We start from the raw sequence: 20998 nt of genomic DNA, 5'->3' as shown, positions 1-20998 counted from the left end.
AGAATCCCACTGGGATGATTCATCTATCAATGCTTACTGAGTGGCTATTCTATGTAAAGCACTGTTTAAAGTGCAGGCAAACAGAAGATTCAGTCCTTGCCTTCATGTCTACAGAGCAAAACGGTAAGAAAATCAATATTTACAAACATGGGATAAATGTCTCACATACAGTGATGCTCAGTAAATTCATTGAGTGGACAAATCAACATTGTAATAGAAGTGTATACAAAAACCAGGAGACCTTCCCAAAGCGTATTTATCCCTTTGCCATAACACAAATGAGCCTGAAAGTTTACTATTTTGTATACTTGTACATAGAAACCACCCCAAAAGAATAAACAACTAGTAAATGCCATAACAGATAGTAGCTACCAAGATTATATCACAAAAAGGAGAGCGAGAACGACAGTCAGAAAAAAGATTATCACTCATTTTATGTAAAAGAGTATTTTAATTCTTGTCCTTGGGAGCGATAAAGATTATACATGACTTGGAAATGAGACTGTACCAAATGATGGCCAAAGAAGAATCATCCTTTCTACTCCTTCTCTTTCGTCTGGTCACTCAGAAATATAATGTTATCTGTAAAAAAGCCAAAATGTAAATATTAATTTCAGAACTCTTTCTCCATCTCATTCAATAATTCTCCTCTAATACATACAACTTTAGTGCTGTTCATTAAAAGGATTTTAGACATATTTTCAAAATATTAAATAACTTGCTATGCTCACGAGAGGTATAGATACAGTTGGCATAAGTGGAGCTACAAGTTAGGCACTGGCTGCTTTTTGAACAATTCAGATCTTGTTAGAAGAGGTGGGTTATTTCTTGTCTTCCAGTCTTCTCAGAAACAATTTCCTGCAAAAGAACTGGTCACAAAATTGGATGCTTGTAATGGTCAGGCAGATTCCATGACACTAGGCAGCACATCCTCAGAGAAAAGGACAAAAGTGTATCACATTCTACACTCTGGAGGTCTAGAGGAAAGAGTTAAGAGTCCATATGCGGCCCTGTTAGCAATGATAGGATTTATGTTTTTAACTTTAAAAATTCAAATAGAAGAAATTTTATTTTTAAATTATAAAACAGAATAACTTTTTATTTTTCCTTTGGAGATGGAGTCTCTGTCACCCAGGCTGGAGTGAAGCGGTGCATTCTCAGCTTACTGCAACCTCTGCCTCCTGGGTTCAAGCGATTCTCCTGCCTCAGCCTCTCCAGTAGCTGGGATTACAGGTGTGCACCACCATGCCCGGCTAATTTTTGTATTTTTAATAGAGACAGGGTTTCACCATGTTGGCCAGGCTGGTCTTGAACTCTTGACCTCAAGTGATCTGCCCGCCTTGGCCTCCCAAAGTGCTGGGATTACAGGCGTGAGCACCACACCTGGCCCAGAATAATTTTAATATACCAATTCTTGGGAATATTTTATGAATCAACATCACAGAGTTAGCATTTTTATCCAAAAATATCAGATGTTGCTCTTAAAACGCTATTCCAGAGGGAGTTAGCTAAAGATAAACAAAAGAACAGAGGCAAGTAGTAGTCATCCTTCAGTATCCATTGGGAGACTGGTTCCAGGACCCCATGGATACCAAAATCCACAACGCTCAAGTCCCTGATATAAAATGACATAGTAATCACATATAACCCATGTACTTCCCCTTGTATACTTTAAATCATCTCGATGACTCACAATATCTAATACAAGGTAAATGCTATGTTAACAGCTGTTACACTGTATTGTTTTGCTTGTATTTTTGTTGTTGTTGTATTATTTTTATTGGTTTCTTTTTTTCAAATATATTCAATTTGTGCTTGGTTGAATCCACAGATGCAGAAACGAGGGACATGGAGGAATGACTGCATTTCCTTTATAATTCCAAAAGATTCTTGTAACTATAAAATTATCCACCAAGGACTGAATATTTGTTCATGACCATAGTCTTCCAAAAACTAGAATGTTTTGGTCTAGAACAGTTACTTCAGAAGAGACTATTTGAATTAATATCACTGTGGAAAAAGCCAAGAGTGCCATCCACTGGTGGTGGTTTTTTAGTTACAGATAGGATCCCTAGGAGAAAAAAAAACACCAATAAAACAGATCAACCAATAAACTCTATTTTCTTCAATTCAAATGTCACTGAAGAGCTCTTCAATTTTACCATTAGACATAAACCTAAAGTAAACTGACTGTGCTAGTGGAACCTAGTGACAAGGAAAAAAAAACGAAACAGGAGATCATCTGAAATGCTTCCATTTGGCTTGATTAGTAACAACTCAATAATCCGAACAATCTAAAGTTTGCCCACACTCTTGGTTTATATTGGGACCCACAGGAGGGTAGGAAAATACCTACACTGCTTTTCAAGGTCAATACACTTTCAAAGAAACTTAGCAGTAAGAAAACATGTGAGCATTCTATACAACAAATTATAAATTATTAATAAGGTATGGTGGTTAAGACATGAACTCTGGAGCAAAGGAAAGAAGAAAGATAAAAGGAAAATCTAAGAGACTTAAGGTAGAAATCATGTAATATAATGTATGAATGTTTATGAAGTTATCAAGGAAATTTGAACACTATGATATTTAGTAACAAAATTAACAGTAATTCATTAATATTAGGTGTGATAACAGCATGGTAGTTACATTTTCAGAAAGACACCTTATCTTTTAGAGATTCCTATGGAAATTTATGAATAAACTTATGTCTAGCATCTGTTTCAAAATAATCCAGGTGTAGGACAAGTCGCTGGAGACATGGATATAAAACACTGTCCATCAGCTGATACTGAAGCAAAATGGTAGGAGTTCATTTTACCATTCTTTCTGCTCTTATATACGTTTGACATTTTCCATAGTAAAAAAAAAAATTTTTTTTTCTTTTGTTGGAGACAAGTCTTGCTCTGTTGCCCAGGCTGGAGTGCAGTGGTATGATCTCAATTCGCTACAAACACTGCCTCCTGGGTTCAAGCAATTCTCATGACTCAGCCTCCTGAGTAGCTGGGCCTACAGACACGCATCACCAGACCTGGCTACTTTCTGCATTTTGTGTAGAGACAGGGTTTCACTACGTTCCCAGGCTGGTCTTGAACTCTTGACTTCAAATGATCCACCCACCTCAGCCTCCCAAAGGGCTGGGATTACAGGCGTGAGCCACTGCACCCAGCCCAAAAATTAATTTTTAAAAGTATTATCTAATTTGGGCATATCTCAGAAGTTTGTAAACACAGAGACATTACTATAGTAAAATTTAGTTTATTGCCATGTATTTATTTTAACAAGCTTTCTTAGTATTTATATCCATAAAAGCAAACAAAAACACAAAATTCACAATGTCTAATTTTAGCAATTTACTCAAGAAGTGAAAAAAGCACCATCTATCTCATTTAAAGACAGATTTCCAATATAATTTAAATACATTAAAATTGTTTTGGTCAATTAGGTACTAAAAACAACTTTAATGATAAGTCAATTGAGGAGAATTTGTCATAGAATTCTTTTAAATATTTTAAAGTTTCTTTTATGCATGCATTTTTGTTACACATAGGGTAATAAAAAATTCTTAACTATACCATATATTATTAAGAGACACTTCTGGGGGGAAAATAAAAACAGTAAAACAAGTTCAAAGAAAAAAGAATAATGTAAAATTTCCAAATGCTTTATCGGTATTTTTTTACAGGATAGTAGGTATCACATTGCTATGCTATTTAGATTCCACTGATACATTTAAAAATAACACAATTTTATATTGAAAAAAATTTCTTAATGTCGCTTGCAGACATCCAGAGGGGTAAATTATTTTCAAAATTCTTATAGCATTTTCAAAAGTTTAAAAATTCTTTCCTAAGGGATATCTTCTTAATCTTCTTTAACCTTTACGTGTACATCTTTTCTATGTTGTATTGTATTTCATTTAAAAAGAATATTAGGCCGAGCATAATGGCTCATGCCTGTAATTCCAGTATTTGGGGAGGCTAAGGTGGGAGGATCATTTGAGCCCAGCAGTTTGAGACCAGCCTGGGCAACGTGGTGAAACCTCATCTCTACAAAAAAATGGACAAATTAGCCAGGCATGGTGGTGTACACCTGTAGTCCCAGCTACTCGGGAGAAGGCTGAGGTGGGAAGATCACCTGAGCCTGGGGAGGTAGAGGCTGCAGTAAGCTGTGATCACGCCACTGCACTCCAGCCTGGTTGACAGAGGGAGACCCTGTCTCAAAACAAAAACCAAAAAAGAGAACATTAAAAACTTCTTGGCTGGGCGCAGTGGCTCATGCCTGTAATCTCACAACTTTGGGAGGCCGAGGCGGATGGATCACCTGAGGTCAGGAGTTCAAGACCAGCCTGACCAACAGGGTGAAACCCCGCCTCTACGAAAATTACAAAAATTAGCCAGGCGGTGTGGCACACACCTATAATCCTAGCTACTCAGGAGGCTGAGGGAGGAGAATCACTTGAACCCAGGAGACAGAAGTTGCAACGAGGTGAGATCATGCCATTGCACTCCAGCCTGGGCGACAGAGTGAGATTCTGTCTCAAAAAAAAGAGGCCGGGTGCGGTGGCTCACGCTTGTAATCCCAGCACTTTGGGAGGCTGAGGCGGGCGGATCACGAGGTCAGGAGATCGAGACCATGGTGAAACCCCGTCTCTACTAAAAATACAAAAAATTAGCCGGGCGTGGTGGCGGGCGCCTGTAGTCCCAGCTACTCGGAGAGGCTGAGGCAGGAGAATGGTGTGAACTCGGGAGGCAGAGCTTGCAGTGAGCCGAGATCACACCACTGCACTCCAGCCTGGGTGACAGAGCGAGACTCCGTCTCAAAAAAAATAAATAAAATAAAATAAAATAAAATAAAATAAAATAAAATTTAAAAAATCTTAATTTCAAATAGAAATTTCGCATACTAAGTGCCAAAGAGTTTCCAAATAAATCTGCACACTCACATTAGTGTAATTCTTATCTTGGCATACGCTTCTTCCTGGTTAGGGCTAGATCCTTCCAAAACACAATACATTCAGTTTTTGTAATTCTCAACAATAAGTACTGGGATGGACAATTCAGTTTTAGGCTTTATTCAAAAGTTACTTGTGACTAAAACTGTGAGTATAAAAATAATTTTTTAAAGGAATGGGTAAATGTAGAAACTCTTAGCAAGTAGAGAAATCAGAGTCATGGACATCTTCTAGTGAGTTGCCTTACCTCGTAAGTACTAGTACTCTCAACCCTAGTTAGTTAGTTACAATATAGCCAAGCTTTTAAAAAAGAAAAGGAGAAAAAGAAAAAACAGATATTTTCACAAGCTTCTTACCAGCTATGATTGTTGTTGCTTGTCGCCTCACATTATTTTTATCCATGTATTCACCATAGTCTATTTTCCCTTCCAAATAAATTCGAGACCTGATATAAATAAAATGTACAGTTTTTAGTTGAGATCCTAATATGCTTTATAAGAGTCAGGTCGGGGTGGTACTGAGTATATCACAAGGATGAAATATATAATCATACATAAGCTAATTTTTGCTACCACTTCTCAAGGTTCAGGATTAGGAGTACTGAAACAGAGTATACAAACAGACTTGGTAACATCTAGGTAAAACAATGTTTTCATCTGTCAGCTATTTCTCTTATGGAAGTTAAAAAATAAAACAAAACAGTTCAAAGGGCAATTTAGTGGCAACCTTTAAATCTCTAGGAATAATTTCCAATGTATCATTTTCCTTGACCTTTGATTTTGGAGTCCCTAACAGACTTGATTTTTCACTTATTTATCAATTCTTTTCTATGATCTTTGAAACTTAGATAATTAAAATTCAAAATATGGATTTATAGCTTAGTGTAATATTACCTTGAGTTAATTACTAAGACTATTTCTACACTGTATCAGCTTAGTATACCACTTAGAGGTAATTACTAAGACTACTTCTACACTATCTAGAAGGCTAAACTCGATAACAAACCTAACCATGATTTTCAAGAGTGGAAAGATGACAATAGCACCAGTTTTGAGAGTCTACCATCACCAAAAAAGTACAACACAGAAAGACTCGTGAAATGTCAGGTGCTCCCCACCCCCCACACACACCCATCTATCAGTAAGCGGGAGTGCAGACACTTCCCTTGAAATACCTTATATGTGTTTGTGTGTGTATGTGCACATATTCATAAATACATACATAAAGGGCAATGAAGATACATAGGAAGAAAAGCTATACAGTTATTGAAAAGAAAAATTTTAGTGATTGCTAAACTATTTTTCATAAAATATGTTTCATTTCTACAAAACAAGTACATTTCTAAACATATTAACTATCAATACAACTGCTGTTACACACACCATTTTGTCCTTCTATGGGTTTGGAAAACATACTTTTTATACATACTCAATCCAAGCCTTCCAAAAGGGAACTATTAAGCCTATAGAAAATCATCAAATATAAAATAACTGCCATGAAGATGAAGTTGGTGTGTCAGGCTTCAGACATTCCAGATCCTCTGCTGGAAACGCCATGTGGCAGCCAACAGGCAAGAAGCCACCCTCAGCATCCCCGGCCACAGAGGCACAGGAATTCCTCAAAGCAGATGTTTGACTTGCTCAAATGCTTTTTGATACACTTTGCCTTCTCTCCTGCCTCATCTATTTCTATTTATGTACACACCCTGTTTGCCCTAAACTGTAAGTTCTTAGAAAGCTAAAACTATGTTTTATACACCTTCAAATTAGTCACACATGGCAACATGCCACGCCTATAGTATCAAGGACTTAGTAAATACTTCTTACATTAATACAGTCATTAGTAGTACTCAGGGATTTAAGAGATTACACACTCCTTGCCATGAGAACACTTCTTATCAGTTCTTTAAACCATTCAATCCATAAGATCCTTCCTTCAACTTACCCCTTTTTCACATACTGATATGCCACGTCTCTGAGGCCTGGCCGGAATACTGATATTCTGTGCCATGTTGTCTTTTGACTGATATCACCTAAATAATAAAAATAGGAAATTGGTTACAAATGCCAACAGACAACATGTCCAGGAAAACCAATGTCACAATTTCTAAGAGAACAAACAGAATGAAAGACAGATCTTGTTTAAAGTGGTTTATCTCTAAATCAGATAACTGGCAATAAATAATATCTATTTATTGCTGATAAAATTAAACCCCAGTATTTTCTACTCACCCAATTGGTAAACTTCACTGTCCCCTGATCGCCACATCTCATTAGTTGCTAGAGAAAATATTGTGACTGGATTTTTTCCTTCCACCTGTCTCAAGACAGGGTCCTGACCCACTCGCCCAAGTAACTGCACACGATTCAAGGCTGAAATGCAACATCAAGACCAAATGAGACAGACAACCTGCTATAGACTGAATATTTGTGCCCCTTCCCCCAAAATTTGTATGTTGAAGCTCTAACCCTCAATGTAATGGTATTTGGAAGTGGGGTCCTTAAAAGGTAATTAGGCTTAGATGACGTCATGAGGGCGAGGTGTCTCTATAGGAATAGGAAGAGTTCAGAACTTTCTGTCTCTACCATGTGAAGACACGGTGAGAAGGCAACCACCTGCAAGCCAGGAAGACAGCCCTCACCAAGAGCTCAATCATACTGGCACACGAATCTTGGATTTTTAGCCTCCAGAACTGTGAGAAATAAATGCTGTTGGTGAAGCCACCGGGTCTATGGTATTTTTTTATAGCAGCCTCTAAGCTGACCATTAAAGAAATCCACACCTGGCCGGGCGCGGTGGCTCGTGCCTGTAATCCCAGCACTTTGGGAGGCCGAGGCGGGCGGATCATGAGGTCAGGAGATCGAGACCATCCTGGCTAACACGGTGAAACCCTGTCTCTACTAAAATACAAAAAATTAGCTGGGCATGGTGGCGGGTGCCTGTAGTCCCAGCTACTTGGGAGGCTGAGGCAGGAGAATGGTGTGAACCCGGGAGGCGGAGTTTGCAGTGAGCAGAAACCGCGCCACTGCACTCCAGCATAGGCGACAGAGTGAGACTCTGTCTCAAAAAAAAGAAATCCACACCCAAGATTGAGAAATCCACACCCAGAAGAAATGCTATAAATATGACTGTAATAAGTAAAACCCAAGTTCTGGAAGATCAGAAAATAAGTTAAGGAATGAATAAGGAGAGGTTGCGAGAGAAAAGAGAGTTGGCAAGAAAGAAGAAAATAGTCATATAGAAAGCAGCCCCACAAAACAAACTGTAAGCTCTAGATCTTAAATTCTTCATTAAGATATCTTTTTTAACTGACTGTGGAGCTAAAAGAACAAATCTGAGATCTGAAAATCTTTATAAACACAAGGGAATATTTCTGTGAAGAAACAGTATCTTTTACAATCTCAGCCTAATACAACATAACCTGGGAAGACTCAGATAACTAAATATGACTCAAGGAAATTCTTTTTTTTTTTTGAACGATCTGCTCTGCCCCAGCTGGCATGCCGATCCCTCACCAGCTCCCCCCCCCCCCCCCCCCCCCCCCCCCCCCCCCCCCCAGTAGAGACCCCCGACCCTCCCCCCCCCCCCCCCCCCCAAATGCGGATCACTGACCACCGCCCCCGACTCAAGGAAATTCTTATGCAGAACAGTGTTGATGAGAATGAGTAGTAACTGGCTGATAAGGAGAATAGGGGCTCAGTTTATACTATGTCTCCACAGCCTGATGGGTCAAGGCTAAGATCTGAAGAGCAAACATGAGCTAAAACCACAATGACAACATGGCTAACCCAAGCAGCATACCTCTTCTACAACACATTTGAGATTGGCAAATTACTAAAAATAACATTTTAAACTTGGAAATTAGCTACTTACATCTTTCAAGAACCAAACTGGTAGTTGTTTCAGACTCATGTCTTACAAACTGACGAAGTACCTAAAGAAGAAGAAATGAGTAACGTGGCTTTTCTAGGAAAAGCAAATGCAAACAGAAGAATTACTCACGTTCATTCACCACATAGTCAGTAGTTCCTGTAAATTCCAGAAGAGAAGAGAAGCTCTTCTCATGTTCTCCCAACAGAGTGCCAGAAGGCCCCAGGAAACACTTCAAGAGCAGCCTACTGCAGAAGCCCAAAGGTACAAGGAAGGTACTAGAAGGCATGCTCAAGAGTTAAGTTATAGTATTCCCGTTTATTTTGCGACAATCTCCTTGATTACGGCACTTCTGTGTTTGCACACAAAAGGAAAAATCAAAATAGTATCACTTTAACATTACAGAGTATGATAATATTTGTAAATCCAACCTGTACCTAAGAGTTGCTGCCAAGTATTTTCAAAATCCAGCTTTCATTAGCTGGAGAGACAAAAAGAGACAAAAAGTACTACATATATCCAATATATATATCCTCTAATTTTTTTTTTAGTATAAACAACTGGTATATTATTACTATATTTTGGTTACAGTAGACTTTAGAAATTAAGAAATTTAGATCCAACATGGGTACTGATTTAATCCATCATTAGACCAAAGGAGAGTTAAAAGAGATGTTTTATAATTAATAATTTAATAAGTAGATTCATTAATAACATATGCAATGATCAAACAAGTGTCAGGAGGTGTGGAATAAATGCAAAGCCTCACTCTCAGGCATAATGAACAGCCAGTTAGAGAAGAGTCCCCAACCTCCAGGGCCGAGGACTAGTAGAGGTCTGTGGCCTGTTAGGAACCTGGCTGCACAGCAAGAGGTGAGCAGTAAGCAGCGAGCAAGCATTACAGACCGAGATCCGCCTCCTGTCAGATCAGCAGTGGCATTAGATTCTCACAGGAGCAGAACCCCATTATAAACTGCTCATTCGAGGGATCTAGGTTGTGCACTCCTTAAATGAGAATCTAACTAATGCCTGATGATCTGAGGTGGAACAGTTTCATCCTGAAACCATCCCCGCGGCACCCCCATCCTCCATGGAAAAATTGTCTTCCATGAAACCAGTTATTGGTGCCAAAAAGGTTGGGGTCTGCTGGTTTAGAGAACAAGAAATAGGTTAAATTCCAACAAAACAATACATTCTTAAACTAATCACATGAATGACTTTCTGACACAGCAAAAGGAACATACTCCAAAGTCAGATTCCCTGTGTCTATGAAACTGCCTTCCCCTAGTTGCTCCTTCAGACCTTAAAAGGAATTAGGATACCTAATATGATTAATCTAAAGTGTTTCATTTTAAAATAAGCAAAAATTATGATACATAATATCTACTTCACAAGGCTATTGCAAAAATTAAACAGCTTCAGTAGTGAGCTTAGCCTAATACAGTTTTTATAAATATTTCATGGGAAATTTCATGTTTTCAGTGCATCAAAAAAGGTCTAATAAATTTGGTTCTTTGATTAAACACAAAGACTCGACTGTCCAAGTCAAAGTCACATCATTGTCGGAAAAGGTAGTCACTACCACATAATAGCAGCATTCATTACTGAGTATCAGCTAAGGGATTTATCTATTATCAATTCTAAAACTAAATCTACAAGTTATGTAAAATTATTCCCATTTAGAGCTGAGAAAACAGCCTCAGAGAGACTGCATAACCTGCCCAAGATCCTGCAGGAAGTATGTGGCAAGTGATCTCAAGGACCCAGGGCCCTTTGACACCAATGCTACTGCTTTCCCAAAGCCCTCTGCTGCCTCCTTAATTTCAAGAGCTACTGTAAAGATGGGAGTACACATCACTGAATTCAGAGTTCAGAGAGCTAGCCATTCTATCAGAGAAACATTTTTGAAGTGGCAGTACTGTTAAGTCCACCAACCAAACAAACACCAATTCCCAGGGTGCTGTTGGCTATCTAATCCTATCACTAAACTTAGGAGCAGAGGGTGGATAAGAAAATAAAGATATGAGTACAACATACTATAGAATCAAACTGCTAATGAGAACCTGTGTCATGATTCTGGAAATGTACTCATTTGAGTGCTCAGACAAGCTAGAGCTCATAAATCTTACACAGAGATTTATAATAACAATGTCTCATTTGGGGCACACAAAAATCAAGACCTACTGGAGAAGATTAGGAAAGGATTATTTAACTTGGAAAATTTTTTAAATTAAACTTTTAACTCTTATTTAAAGACATTTTCATACTTTAACATTAGTGTTATTAAGAAGTAATAACTTTTTCATGTTTCACATTTCAATACAGAAAAAAATAGATTAAAGATACATACAGGTTAAAGTGGGGATCCAAGAATATAGGATGAAGGCGGGGAAAATGACAGAGTCATGGAGGAACCGATTCTTCATCGGTATTCAGAGGAGGATGGGGAGTAGGAGAGCCAAAGAAGAATCTACAGGAGTTGGTGCCCGAATGTGGTAAGTGAGGAAAAATGGTAGTCTAAGCTGGTTCAAGGTGGGCTAGAGTGACTGGAAAAGTGAGGAGCCATACTAAGTGGAATGAGAAGGCATTTTCTACATAGTGAAATCTGTGGTGACCACTGAGACTTGAGCTGCTCTCTTCAGTGTGGAAACATGCGGGAAGAGGACCGTTTAGCAACACAGGAGGTAGATGGCCAAAAAAGCAACCACATGCCTTAAGAAAAAAGTTGGAACAATGATTCCTACAGTCTTTAGGTCACTAAAGACCTTTAATGTCCTCTCACTGGTTAAATTCAAGCAACACACACACGTTTTAAAAATTAATGATTCCTATTACATGTGTGAATAAACCTGAACTTTTTTTTTGTTTTAGTGAACATAATTTACACTGGCAAAATCATCCCCAATCCTCCATATCAAATGAGTACAGAGGTGCGTGGGTGAGCTCAAAGGTCTTTTGCCCCTGTAGTTAAAAGCCTAAAGAAGTCTTCTGATCACTGTGGCTGATAGTAATACATCTCAGTATTAATACAGACAAGTGACTACCTGTAATACAGGTCTTCGAAACATGGCTTCTATTTTCTTTTCTTACAGTCTAATCTTTAGGCTCTTCCTGAAGGAAAAAAACAAAATAAGAAAAAGCATTACTTCTTATGGCAAAAGTACAACTCACTGGTCTTAAATTCCTAACTGTATTCATAATTTTTATGCACTTCAATTTTGTGACCACTGTCAGGCCTCTGAGCTCAAGCCAAGCCATCGCATCCCCTGTGACTTGCATGTATACATCCAGATGGCCCGAAGTAACTGAAGATCCACAAAAGAAGTAAAAATAGCCTTAAATGACATTCCACCATTGTGATTTGTTTCTGCCCCACCCTAACTGATCAATGTACTTTGTAATCTCCCCCACCCTTAAGAAGGTACTTTGTAATCTCCCCAATCCTTAAGAAGGTTCTTTGTAATTCTCCCCACCCTTGAGAATGTACTTTGTGAGATCCACCCCTACCTGCAAAACATTGCTCTTAACTTCACCGCCTATCCCAAAACCTGTAAGAACTAATGATAATCCACCACCCTTTGCTGACTCTTCCGACTCAGCCTGCCTGCACCCAGGTGAAATAAACAGCCATGTTGCTCACACAAAGCCTGTTTGGTGGTCTCGTCACACGGACGCGCATGAAAACCATCACATACCAACATTCCTGCATATCTGATGAGGATTCCTTCCTCCCTCCCAAATAAACTCACACCTGTATGTCTTTTTGGCCCCAAATAACTTCCTCTTCCTCCAACCCATAGACAAAATTTTGATTCTGAGTTGATTCCACTTCCAATCCACTGTCTTCTCAAATTTCATTACAATGCAAGCTCCCTTAGGGCAGAGATTTTTATCTGCTTTATTCACTGCCATTTCTAAACTTCTAAAAAAGTTCTTAATGCATAGTAAGGGCTCAATACATATTAGCATCACCAAGGGACTTATATCTGAAACCTGTTGCTGAAAAATTACTGCCTTCATCTCCGTTAGCAAAGACCAAGCAGCGTAGAGACCCCCGCGCTACCCAGCCACACCGTAGGGAGAGGTGGGCACCCTTTACCGAAGGTGGCGCCACCACCCGAAAACCGAGAACTGGAAGGAGATCACGCGGTCCTCCGCACGATTGATGAAAGGGCCAGACACCTACACAAAAACACCTCCCGACCCACGCAGGATCACGCGCAGCCAAAACACACGACTCCAGCACTTCCTTCGCGCTGGCTATCCCTTCCTCCCTCACCTGACGCTCTAACCCGAGCAGCCCAGCCACGCAGGGGATCACTTCCGGTGCACAGGAAACGCAAAGCTCGCTAGAGGAAAAAGGAAACAGAAACTCCGCAACTTGCGCCTTGGAAATACTGCCGGCTAGCGCTGCGGGAAACGCCTCCCCTTAACTCTGAAGTTCCGCGATCGTCTCTTTGTGCGCGTGCGGATGGATCAACGCCGCCAAGTGGTGAGTTTGGTAGGTTTAAAGTTTGGAAGGTTTCAAGTTTGGAAAGAAATGAAATTATGTGGTGAGGTTTCTAACTGGGCCCGGGAGGGGGCGAGGTAGGCAAAACAGAGACTAGCTCTGCCTGGGGGAAAAAAAAGCAAAAAGATTTGTGACCAGCCTAGGCGACATAGTGAGACCTGTCTCTACAAAAAATATAAAATTAGCTGGGCGTGGTGGCGCGCCCCTGTGGTCCAAGCTTCCCGGGAGGCTGAGGTCGGGGGATCGCCTGAGCCCTGGAGGTCGTTGCTGCATGGAGCCGTGAACGCACCACTGCATTCCAGCCTGGGCAACAGAGCGAGACTCTATCTCAAAACAAAACAAAACAAAAAAAGCAGAAAATTAAAGAAAAAAAAGAAAAAGAGAACGTCCCAGGTCTGTTAAAGCACTAAGAAAAGCAGAAAAAGAAAGGGGAGCCGGGGAAGGGCTGACAGGCTGTGAAATTTAAGGGAGCACCAGAAAAACTGGCAATCAAATAATATATTAATGTAATATTTTAAAAGGTAAAAATTAATGCAGGAAATCCGGGAGGAACAAAATAAGAGCCATGTGTAGCTTAACAACAGGGAAAGGTCTGAGGATTGCGTCATTAGGCGATTTTGTTGCTGTGCGAACACCATAGAATGTACTTTGACGACCTAGATGGTAGAGCCTGGACACACCTCGGCTGTGTGATGTGGCCTGTTGCTTCCAGGCTGCAAACCTTACAGCATGGGGCTGTACTGAATACCGCAGACCATTGTAATTGATGGTAAGTATCTGTGTGTCTAAACATATGTAAACATGGAAAAGGTACAGTACAAATGCAGTATAAAAGATAAAAATGGCACACCTGCATGGGGCGCTTACCATGAATGGAGCTTGCGGAACTGGAAGTTGCTGTGGATGAGTAAGTGAGTGAGTGGTGGCCCAACATGAAGGTCTAGGACATTATTGTACCCACTAAACACTTCATAAACACTGTACACTTAGGCTACACTCAGTTTAGAAAAAATACTTTTCTTCCTTCAGTAAACTTTCGCTTACTATAACTTTATAAATCTTTCATTTTTTTTACGTTTTAACTGTTTTATAGTAACAATTAGCTTAAAACACACACTGTACCACTGTACAAAAATATTTTTCTTATATCCTTATTCTACAAGCTTTTTTCTACCTTTGCTTTTTTTTTTTTAACTTTTTAGCCATTTTTTTAAAAAACTAAGACATAAACACACACATTAGCCTAGGCCTACACAGGGTCATTATAATCAATCTCAGCCTTCCACTTCCACATCTTGTCCCACTGGAAGGTCTTCAGAAGCAGTGACACACAGGGAGCTGTCATCTCCTATAACAATGCCTTCTTCTGGAATCCCTCCTGAAGGACCTGCCTGAGGCTGTTTTACAGTTAACTTTTAAAAAATAAGTTAAATAATAATATAATAAAAAGTATAGTAAATACATAAACCAGTGACATAGTCATTATTAATATCAAGTAACACGAGTAATACATTGCATTCTGATGTATTAGCAGGTATGATGTCACTAGACGATAGGAATTTTTCAACTCCATTGTAATCTTATGGGACCACCTTTGTTTATGCACTGTTGTGTATGCAGTCTGTCTTTTTCCAAAACATCATTATGAAGTGCATGACTGTATTAAAATTTTAACTGAATACAGGATCCAAGCCAGATTGGAGCCTGAGGCACAAGGAAGAATATGCACCCTTGTATATATGTGAGCTTATGTATTTTTAAAAATTGGGGCTAGGAAGGTTAGTGGGGGGCTGGAGGGAAGGTGGGGATGGTTAATGGGTACAAAAAAATAGAACGAATAAGACCTACTATTTTCGATGGCACAGTAGGTTGACTATAGTCAATAATTACTTAATTGTACATTTTAAAATAAGAGTGTTACTGGATTGTGTGTAACTCAAAGGATAAATGATTAAGAGGATACCCCATCCCCCATGATGTGCTTATTTCACGTTGCATGCCTGTATCAAAATATCTCATGTACCCCATAAATACACTTCCTTTGAACCCACAAAAATTAAAAATAAAACACAAAAACAAAAAAAAATTTTAATTAAAAAAATTTTGGCCAGGCCCAGTAGCTCATGTTTGTAATCCCAGCACTTTGGGAGGTTAAGGGGGTGGATCACTTGAGCCCAGGAGTTCAAGACCAGCTTGAGCAACATGGCAAAACCCTGTCTCTATAAAAAATACAAAAATTAGCCAGGCGGCCAGGCGCGGTGGCTCACGCCCATAATCCCAGCACTTTGGGAGGCCGAGGCGGGACGATCACGAGGTCAGGAGATTGAGACCATCCTGGCTAACACGGTGAAACCCCGTCTCTACCTAAAAATACAAAAAATTAGCTGGGTGCAGTGGCGGGCGCCTATAGTCCCAGCTACTCGGGAGGCTGAGGCAGGAGAATGGCGAGAGCCTGGGAGACAGAGCTTGCAGTGAGCTGAGATCGCGCCCCTGCACTCCAGCCTGGGCGACAGTGGGAGACTCCGTCTCATAAAAAAAAAAAAAAAAAAAAATTAGCCAGGCATATGGTATGTGCTTATAGTCCCAGCTACTGAAGTGGGAGGATCGCTTGAGCCTGGGAAGTTGAGGCTTCAGTGAGCCATGATCACACCACTACACTCCAGCCTGTGCAACAGAGTGAGACGCTGTCTCAAAAAATATATATATGTGTGTATATATGTGTATATATATCAATATATATCAATGAAATATGTGTGTATATATATATCAATATATATACACATATTTTTTGAGACGGTATATATATATCATCACACAAAATATATGTATGTATATATGTGTATATATATCAATATATACGTATATGTGTTATGTATCTATATACACATATATTTCCAGAACATTAAAGTAGTTGAAGAATACTGAAAATTTTTAAAGTAGGTATTGTAACAAGAAAAACCCAGAATTGCATTAATAAAAACCTTCCCCCAAACTGAGAGGAAGCCGAGAAACCAAAGATTGACCCGGACAAGTCCAGCTTGGCGAGTAGAGGAGTTGATAAACTTCCATACAAGGCACTGCTGGATGGCAGCAGGACAGCTGTAGAGACCCACCTGGCCTCCCATCCCTAAGCTACTTGTAAGCGAATTTTCTGGCTTTTAGCCTACTGTGTGTGATGGAGCTGTTTTCTTTAGTAGGTTCTCAGATATTCTCTGGGATGTTTGGCTTCTCAGAAACACCTGCTCTTTGGCTGGTCATCATGGCCTTGACACATGGCCTGGCCTTCAGGATTCGGGCAGTGGACATACACTCTTTAGTAACCCGGGGTGGGGGTGGACCTGTTACACTACAGGTGTATTAAAATTCGCAACATTGTTTTAAGTTTAAATATTTTATTTATGCCAAGATGGATGTAATATAACTTTACTTTTAATGGAAGTAAACTGATCAGCAATGTTTTCAAATCTACTTTGCTTATCTTGTTTTGAGAGAATTGCCATGCCTTCACAATTTTTCTTGACCAAGTAACAATCTTAAATAATTTTAATTAACTTCAGCTTACTGATCTTGTCTTTATTTAAAATTTTGGTATTTTATTCATCATGAATTTTTTTCATTAGTTTTAATATTTTAAGAATATTTCATTAAAGTATCACAAATCTTGATTGCTGAGTTCCTTGGTGCCCCTTAAATTCCATCTCATTCACGCTAATCCTGGGCCTAGTGGGAAAAAGGATGTATGGAGCCCCATAAATTGCAGAACCCACACCAGCGGGGGCTGCCCCTTCCACTCCTTCTCCTGGTCCTGGCACTATCCAGACTGTGGAGAAAGAAGGTACCATATTGTTCTAACAGGCAAATCACCTCCTCAGGCCTCTACCTAAAACCTTTCATCTGCCCATTTTTCCCATTTAGGGATAAAATCTTAAGATAGCTTCCAACACACACACTTTAACCCACTCCTGAAGGTCTTGCTCACCAGTTGGTATACTGTATTTCTAGATGCTTACCTCCATTTTACTGGCATCTTCACAATGTTGAGCTCCTAAAACATACCATGTTATACTGCCTTCGAGCCTTGCACAAGAATTAGTAATCCCACACCCCACCTGCTATGTTACTACTGTCAATGACTTCCAGTGATTTTCTCTTTAAAAATCCTGCTTACACTTGAGGGGTAGAGTCAAATGGAAAACTAAATTCACCCTTTTGCCCAGTCAGTTTCTCCCTTCTAAGCTCCTTGTTTAATGGTACCAAGATTCTCCCAGACTTGAACTTTGTAATCATCTTCATCTCACTCTGACCAACCACATCCGTTCACCTGTATCCAATCACTTGGCCCTAAAACTTCTTTCTTCATGATGCCACTAATATCTCCCTTTCTATTTGCATACTTTGGATTAAGGATTGTGGGAGAAGTTGTATAAAGAAAAATGCAGAAAGCACCATGCAAATTGAAAACAGACAACCTTGAGCAAACTCTTACAACTTTATAAATAACATGGAGAGTTATTTATAAAGTTAGTGGAGAGTCTGGAGTACTCTGAATTCTCAGACAGGAATTGCCAATACACATTCTCCCGAGATTGCTGGCTGGAGAGCGTCACAGTGCTGCTACTTCAGTTGTTTTTTGTTTGACAAAGAAAAGCATGATAAAATGTACACAGTTTTTTAGATGTAAAATGTCATGGAGAAGTTAAAGCATTTTCTTCTATTATCAAATGGATCCCTCTTCCTAACACAACAAATGCTTCTGTTGCATTGCTCCATCCTCAGGATCTGAATTGCACTCCCCTCACACTTTCAGACTTCTCTACTCAAACGGTCCTTCCTTTCTGTTCTCCCATTTCATTTTCTTTCCTCAGTCAGTCCATCTTATAACAAATGATCACAAAGCTACCTCATCCCTCCTGTTAACTGTGAGCTCTTAGAGGTCAGGGAACTTGTAAATATCCAGTTCACATTATACTTTAAAACAAGGACAGGCTAGTAGGGCCCAGGTCACAGGCCAGGGTATGGAAATAAGAATCCAGAAGGGATGCTCAAATAAGCATTCTTATTTCTAGGAAGAATCCAGAAGAATACTCAAAGAGCCTTAAAATTATTTTTTAATCGAGGACTTAGAATAGTGATTCCAATATATTTTTGTATCAGAGATACCCCTTCAGAAACCTAAATTTTGCATTTTGATGAGGAAGCCCTGAAACCTCTCCATAGGATACACATACCCTTTCTGTAGTTCATCCATGGACCCAGAGATGGCCTTCCCAATGCTGTGAAGTGGTGACAGGTAGCATTATGGCTTTAATCAGCTTTAATGCCTGGCAGTAGTAGACTGACACAGGGCTTTTTATCATTTGCAAAGATGAATGAGAAAGAAATGTGTATCATAAATGCCCAGGGGTGCAAAGTCACCTTTGGCCTGACTTATTTCTCCCTAAATTAAAAAGGTTCCAGCTATAGGCATCCATTGGTAGAGACCAAGACTGGCAATACTTTATCATAAATAGGAAGCCTTGGACAGTTTTGCTGTAAATTATCCATTTTTAAAGAAATTTTAATCAGGTTTTTACTTTGATTTTAAATCAGCTTCTCTAAAGCCTCATAACTGCTGAAAAATTGCAGCACTTATTACCTACACTGATTACTTGCATATATTTTAGAATGGTTTGAAAGCAATTTTAGCAATACTTAGTTATTATGGCTATTTTTTAATTTAAAACAAAAACCTGACAATTTTTATCTGATTCAAGATTGAAAATATGGTTCATCTAGAGATAAAAAGCCTTAGTTGTTCAGGCTGAAAGGTTCATACCTTTCAATATTCATCTTTCTACAACTTTCAGTAAATGGCCTCCCTAAACTGGTACATGTGTTAGAGCTTATTAGACCAGTAGAGCGCAATAGTGTTCCTCTAGATCTCAAGATTATCTGTTGGTACCTTAATGTGAGTGTTGACATTTAGAATACATCCATAGAGAAGTAACATATTTTCTAAAGTATTTTAATTTAACTTCTTTAATGTTACCAGCCCAATGATGTTAATGAAATAATTGGGATAATTAGTTTCCAAGTTATATAATGATCTCTGTGCAAAAACAAAACTTACTGAGGTAAGAAATAAGCCTCTAACTGAAATGGAAGGGATGAAACGCCAAGGCCAGTGAAGACCCAGTCCCTCACACTCAGTAGTATCTATGCAGATACATACTATTTTGGTGACATCCTGCTATTGCAGAGCCAGAGAGAGAGAGAGAAAGAGAGAGAAAGCCAGCCAGAGACAGAGAGAGAGAGCAAGCGAGCCAGAGAGAGAGCAAGCGAGCCAGAGAGAGAGCGAGCGAGCCAGAGAGAGAGAGAGCGAGCCAGAGAGAGAGAGAGCGAGCCAGAGAGAGAGCCAGGGAGAGAGAGCGAGCCAGAGAGAGAGCCAGGGAGAGAGAGAGAGCCAGGGAGAGAGCCAGGGAGAGAGAGAGAGCCAGGGAGAGAGAGCCAGGGAGAGAGAGAGAGCCAGGGAGAGAGAGAGAGCCAGGGAGAGAGAGAGAGCCAGAGAGAGAGAGAGCCAGAGAGAGAGAGAGCCAGAGAGAGAGAGGAGCCAGAGAGAGAGAGAGAGCCAGCGAGAGAGAGCGAGCCAGAGAGAGAGAGCGAGCCAGAGAGAGAGAGCGAGCCAGAGAGAGAGAGAGCCAGAGAGAGAGAGAGAGAGAGCCAGAGAAAGCCAGAGAGAGAGAGAGAGCCAGAGAGAGAGAGAGAGCGAGCCAGAGAGAGAGAGCGAGCCAGAGAGAGAGAGCCAGAGAGAGAGAGAGAGAGCCAGAGAGAGAGAGAGAGAGAGAGAGAGAGCCAGAGAGAGAGAGGAGCCAGAGAGAGAGAGGAGCAGAGAGAGAGAGAGCCAGAGAGAGAGAGAGCCAGAGAGAGAGAGAGCCAGAGAGAGAGAGAGCCAGAGAGAGAGAGAGAGAGAGCCAGAGAGAGAGAGAGGAGCCAGAGAGAGAGAGCGAGCCAGAGAGAGAGCGAGCCAGAGAGAGAGCGAGCTAGAGAGAGTGAGCTAGAGAGAGGAGCAGAGAGAGAGAGAGCCAGAGAGAGAGAGAGCCAGAGAGAGAGAGAGAGCCAGAGAGAGAGAGAGAGCCAGAGAGAGAGAGAGAGCCAGAGAGAGAGAGAGGAGAGAGAGAGAGCCAGAGAGAGAGAGAGAGCCAGAGAGAGAGAGCCAGAGAGAGAGAGAGAGCCAGAGAGAGAGAGAGAGCCAGAGAGAGAGAGCCAGAGAGAGAGAGAGAGAGCCAGAGAGAGAGAGAGAGAGCCAGAGAGAGAGAGGAGCCAGAGAGAGAGAGAGAGAGCCAGAGAGAGAGAGAGAGAGAGCCAGAGAGAGAGAGAGAGCCAGAGAGAGAGAGCGAGCCAGAGAGAGAGAGAGCGAGCCAGAGAGAGAGAGCGAGCCAGAGAGAGAGAGCGAGCTAGAGAGAGAGAGAGAGCCAGAGAGAGAGAGAGAGCCAGAGAGAGCGAGCCAGAGAGAGAGCGAGCTAGAGAGAGAGAGTGAGCTAGAGAGAGAGAGAGAGCCAGAGAGAGAGAGAGAGAGCCAGAGAGAGAGAGAGAGCCAGAGAGAGAGCAAGCGAGCCAGAGAGAGAGAGAGCCAGAGAGAGAGAGAGCCAGAGAGAGAGAGAGAGCCAGAGAGAGAGAGAGAGCCA

The 20998-nt window shown here is 40.5% G+C and overlaps 1 protein-coding gene across 5 annotated transcripts; it reads right to left on the bottom strand.

Annotated features, from left to right (window-relative positions):
* Positions 1–431: 431 nt before the first annotated feature.
* SSBP1 (single stranded DNA binding protein 1) lies at positions 432–13193 on the bottom strand. 5 transcript variants are annotated; one of them, XM_003270823.3, is made up of 7 exons: positions 13104–13185; positions 11869–11935; positions 8828–8888; positions 7186–7326; positions 6899–6986; positions 5311–5399; positions 432–582 (listed from the first exon to the last, which is right to left on the bottom strand). In XM_003270823.3, the coding sequence occupies exons 2-7, from the start codon at positions 11890–11892 to the stop codon at positions 539–541; spliced, it is 447 nt and encodes a 148-aa protein (XP_003270871.1). In that variant the 5' UTR covers positions 11893–11935; positions 13104–13185; the 3' UTR covers positions 432–538. The 5 variants fall into 5 exon arrangements, with proteins under 5 accessions (XP_003270871.1, XP_003270874.1, XP_003270870.1 ...); XM_003270826.3 differs by lacking the exon at positions 13104–13185 and adding an exon at positions 12520–12905; XM_003270822.4 differs by having other exon boundaries at positions 438–582; positions 13011–13193.
* Between the last annotated feature and the right edge of the window lie 7805 nt (positions 13194–20998).

This window comes from Nomascus leucogenys, chromosome 13 (assembly GCF_006542625.1).
Source record: "Nomascus leucogenys isolate Asia chromosome 13, Asia_NLE_v1, whole genome shotgun sequence".
Lineage (NCBI taxonomy): Eukaryota > Metazoa > Chordata > Mammalia > Primates > Hylobatidae > Nomascus > Nomascus leucogenys.
This window is presented reverse-complemented; position numbering and strand designations above follow the sequence as displayed.

What these genes read in the sequence shown, in the direction of transcription:
- SSBP1 (XM_030826124.1), bottom strand. Translation starts at nt 11,892, where the DNA reads ATGTTTCGAAGACCTGTATTACAG. An exon ending in CAGTTTGGTTCTTGAAAGAT is followed by an intron (nt 7,327 to 8,827) that starts GTAAGTAGCTAA and finishes GTTGCATTTCAG; the next exon opens with CCTTGAATCGTGTGCAGTTA. An exon ending in TATCAGTATGTGAAAAAGGG is followed by an intron (nt 5,400 to 6,898) that starts GTAAGTTGAAGG and finishes TATTTATATCAG; the next exon opens with GTCTCGAATTTATTTGGAAG.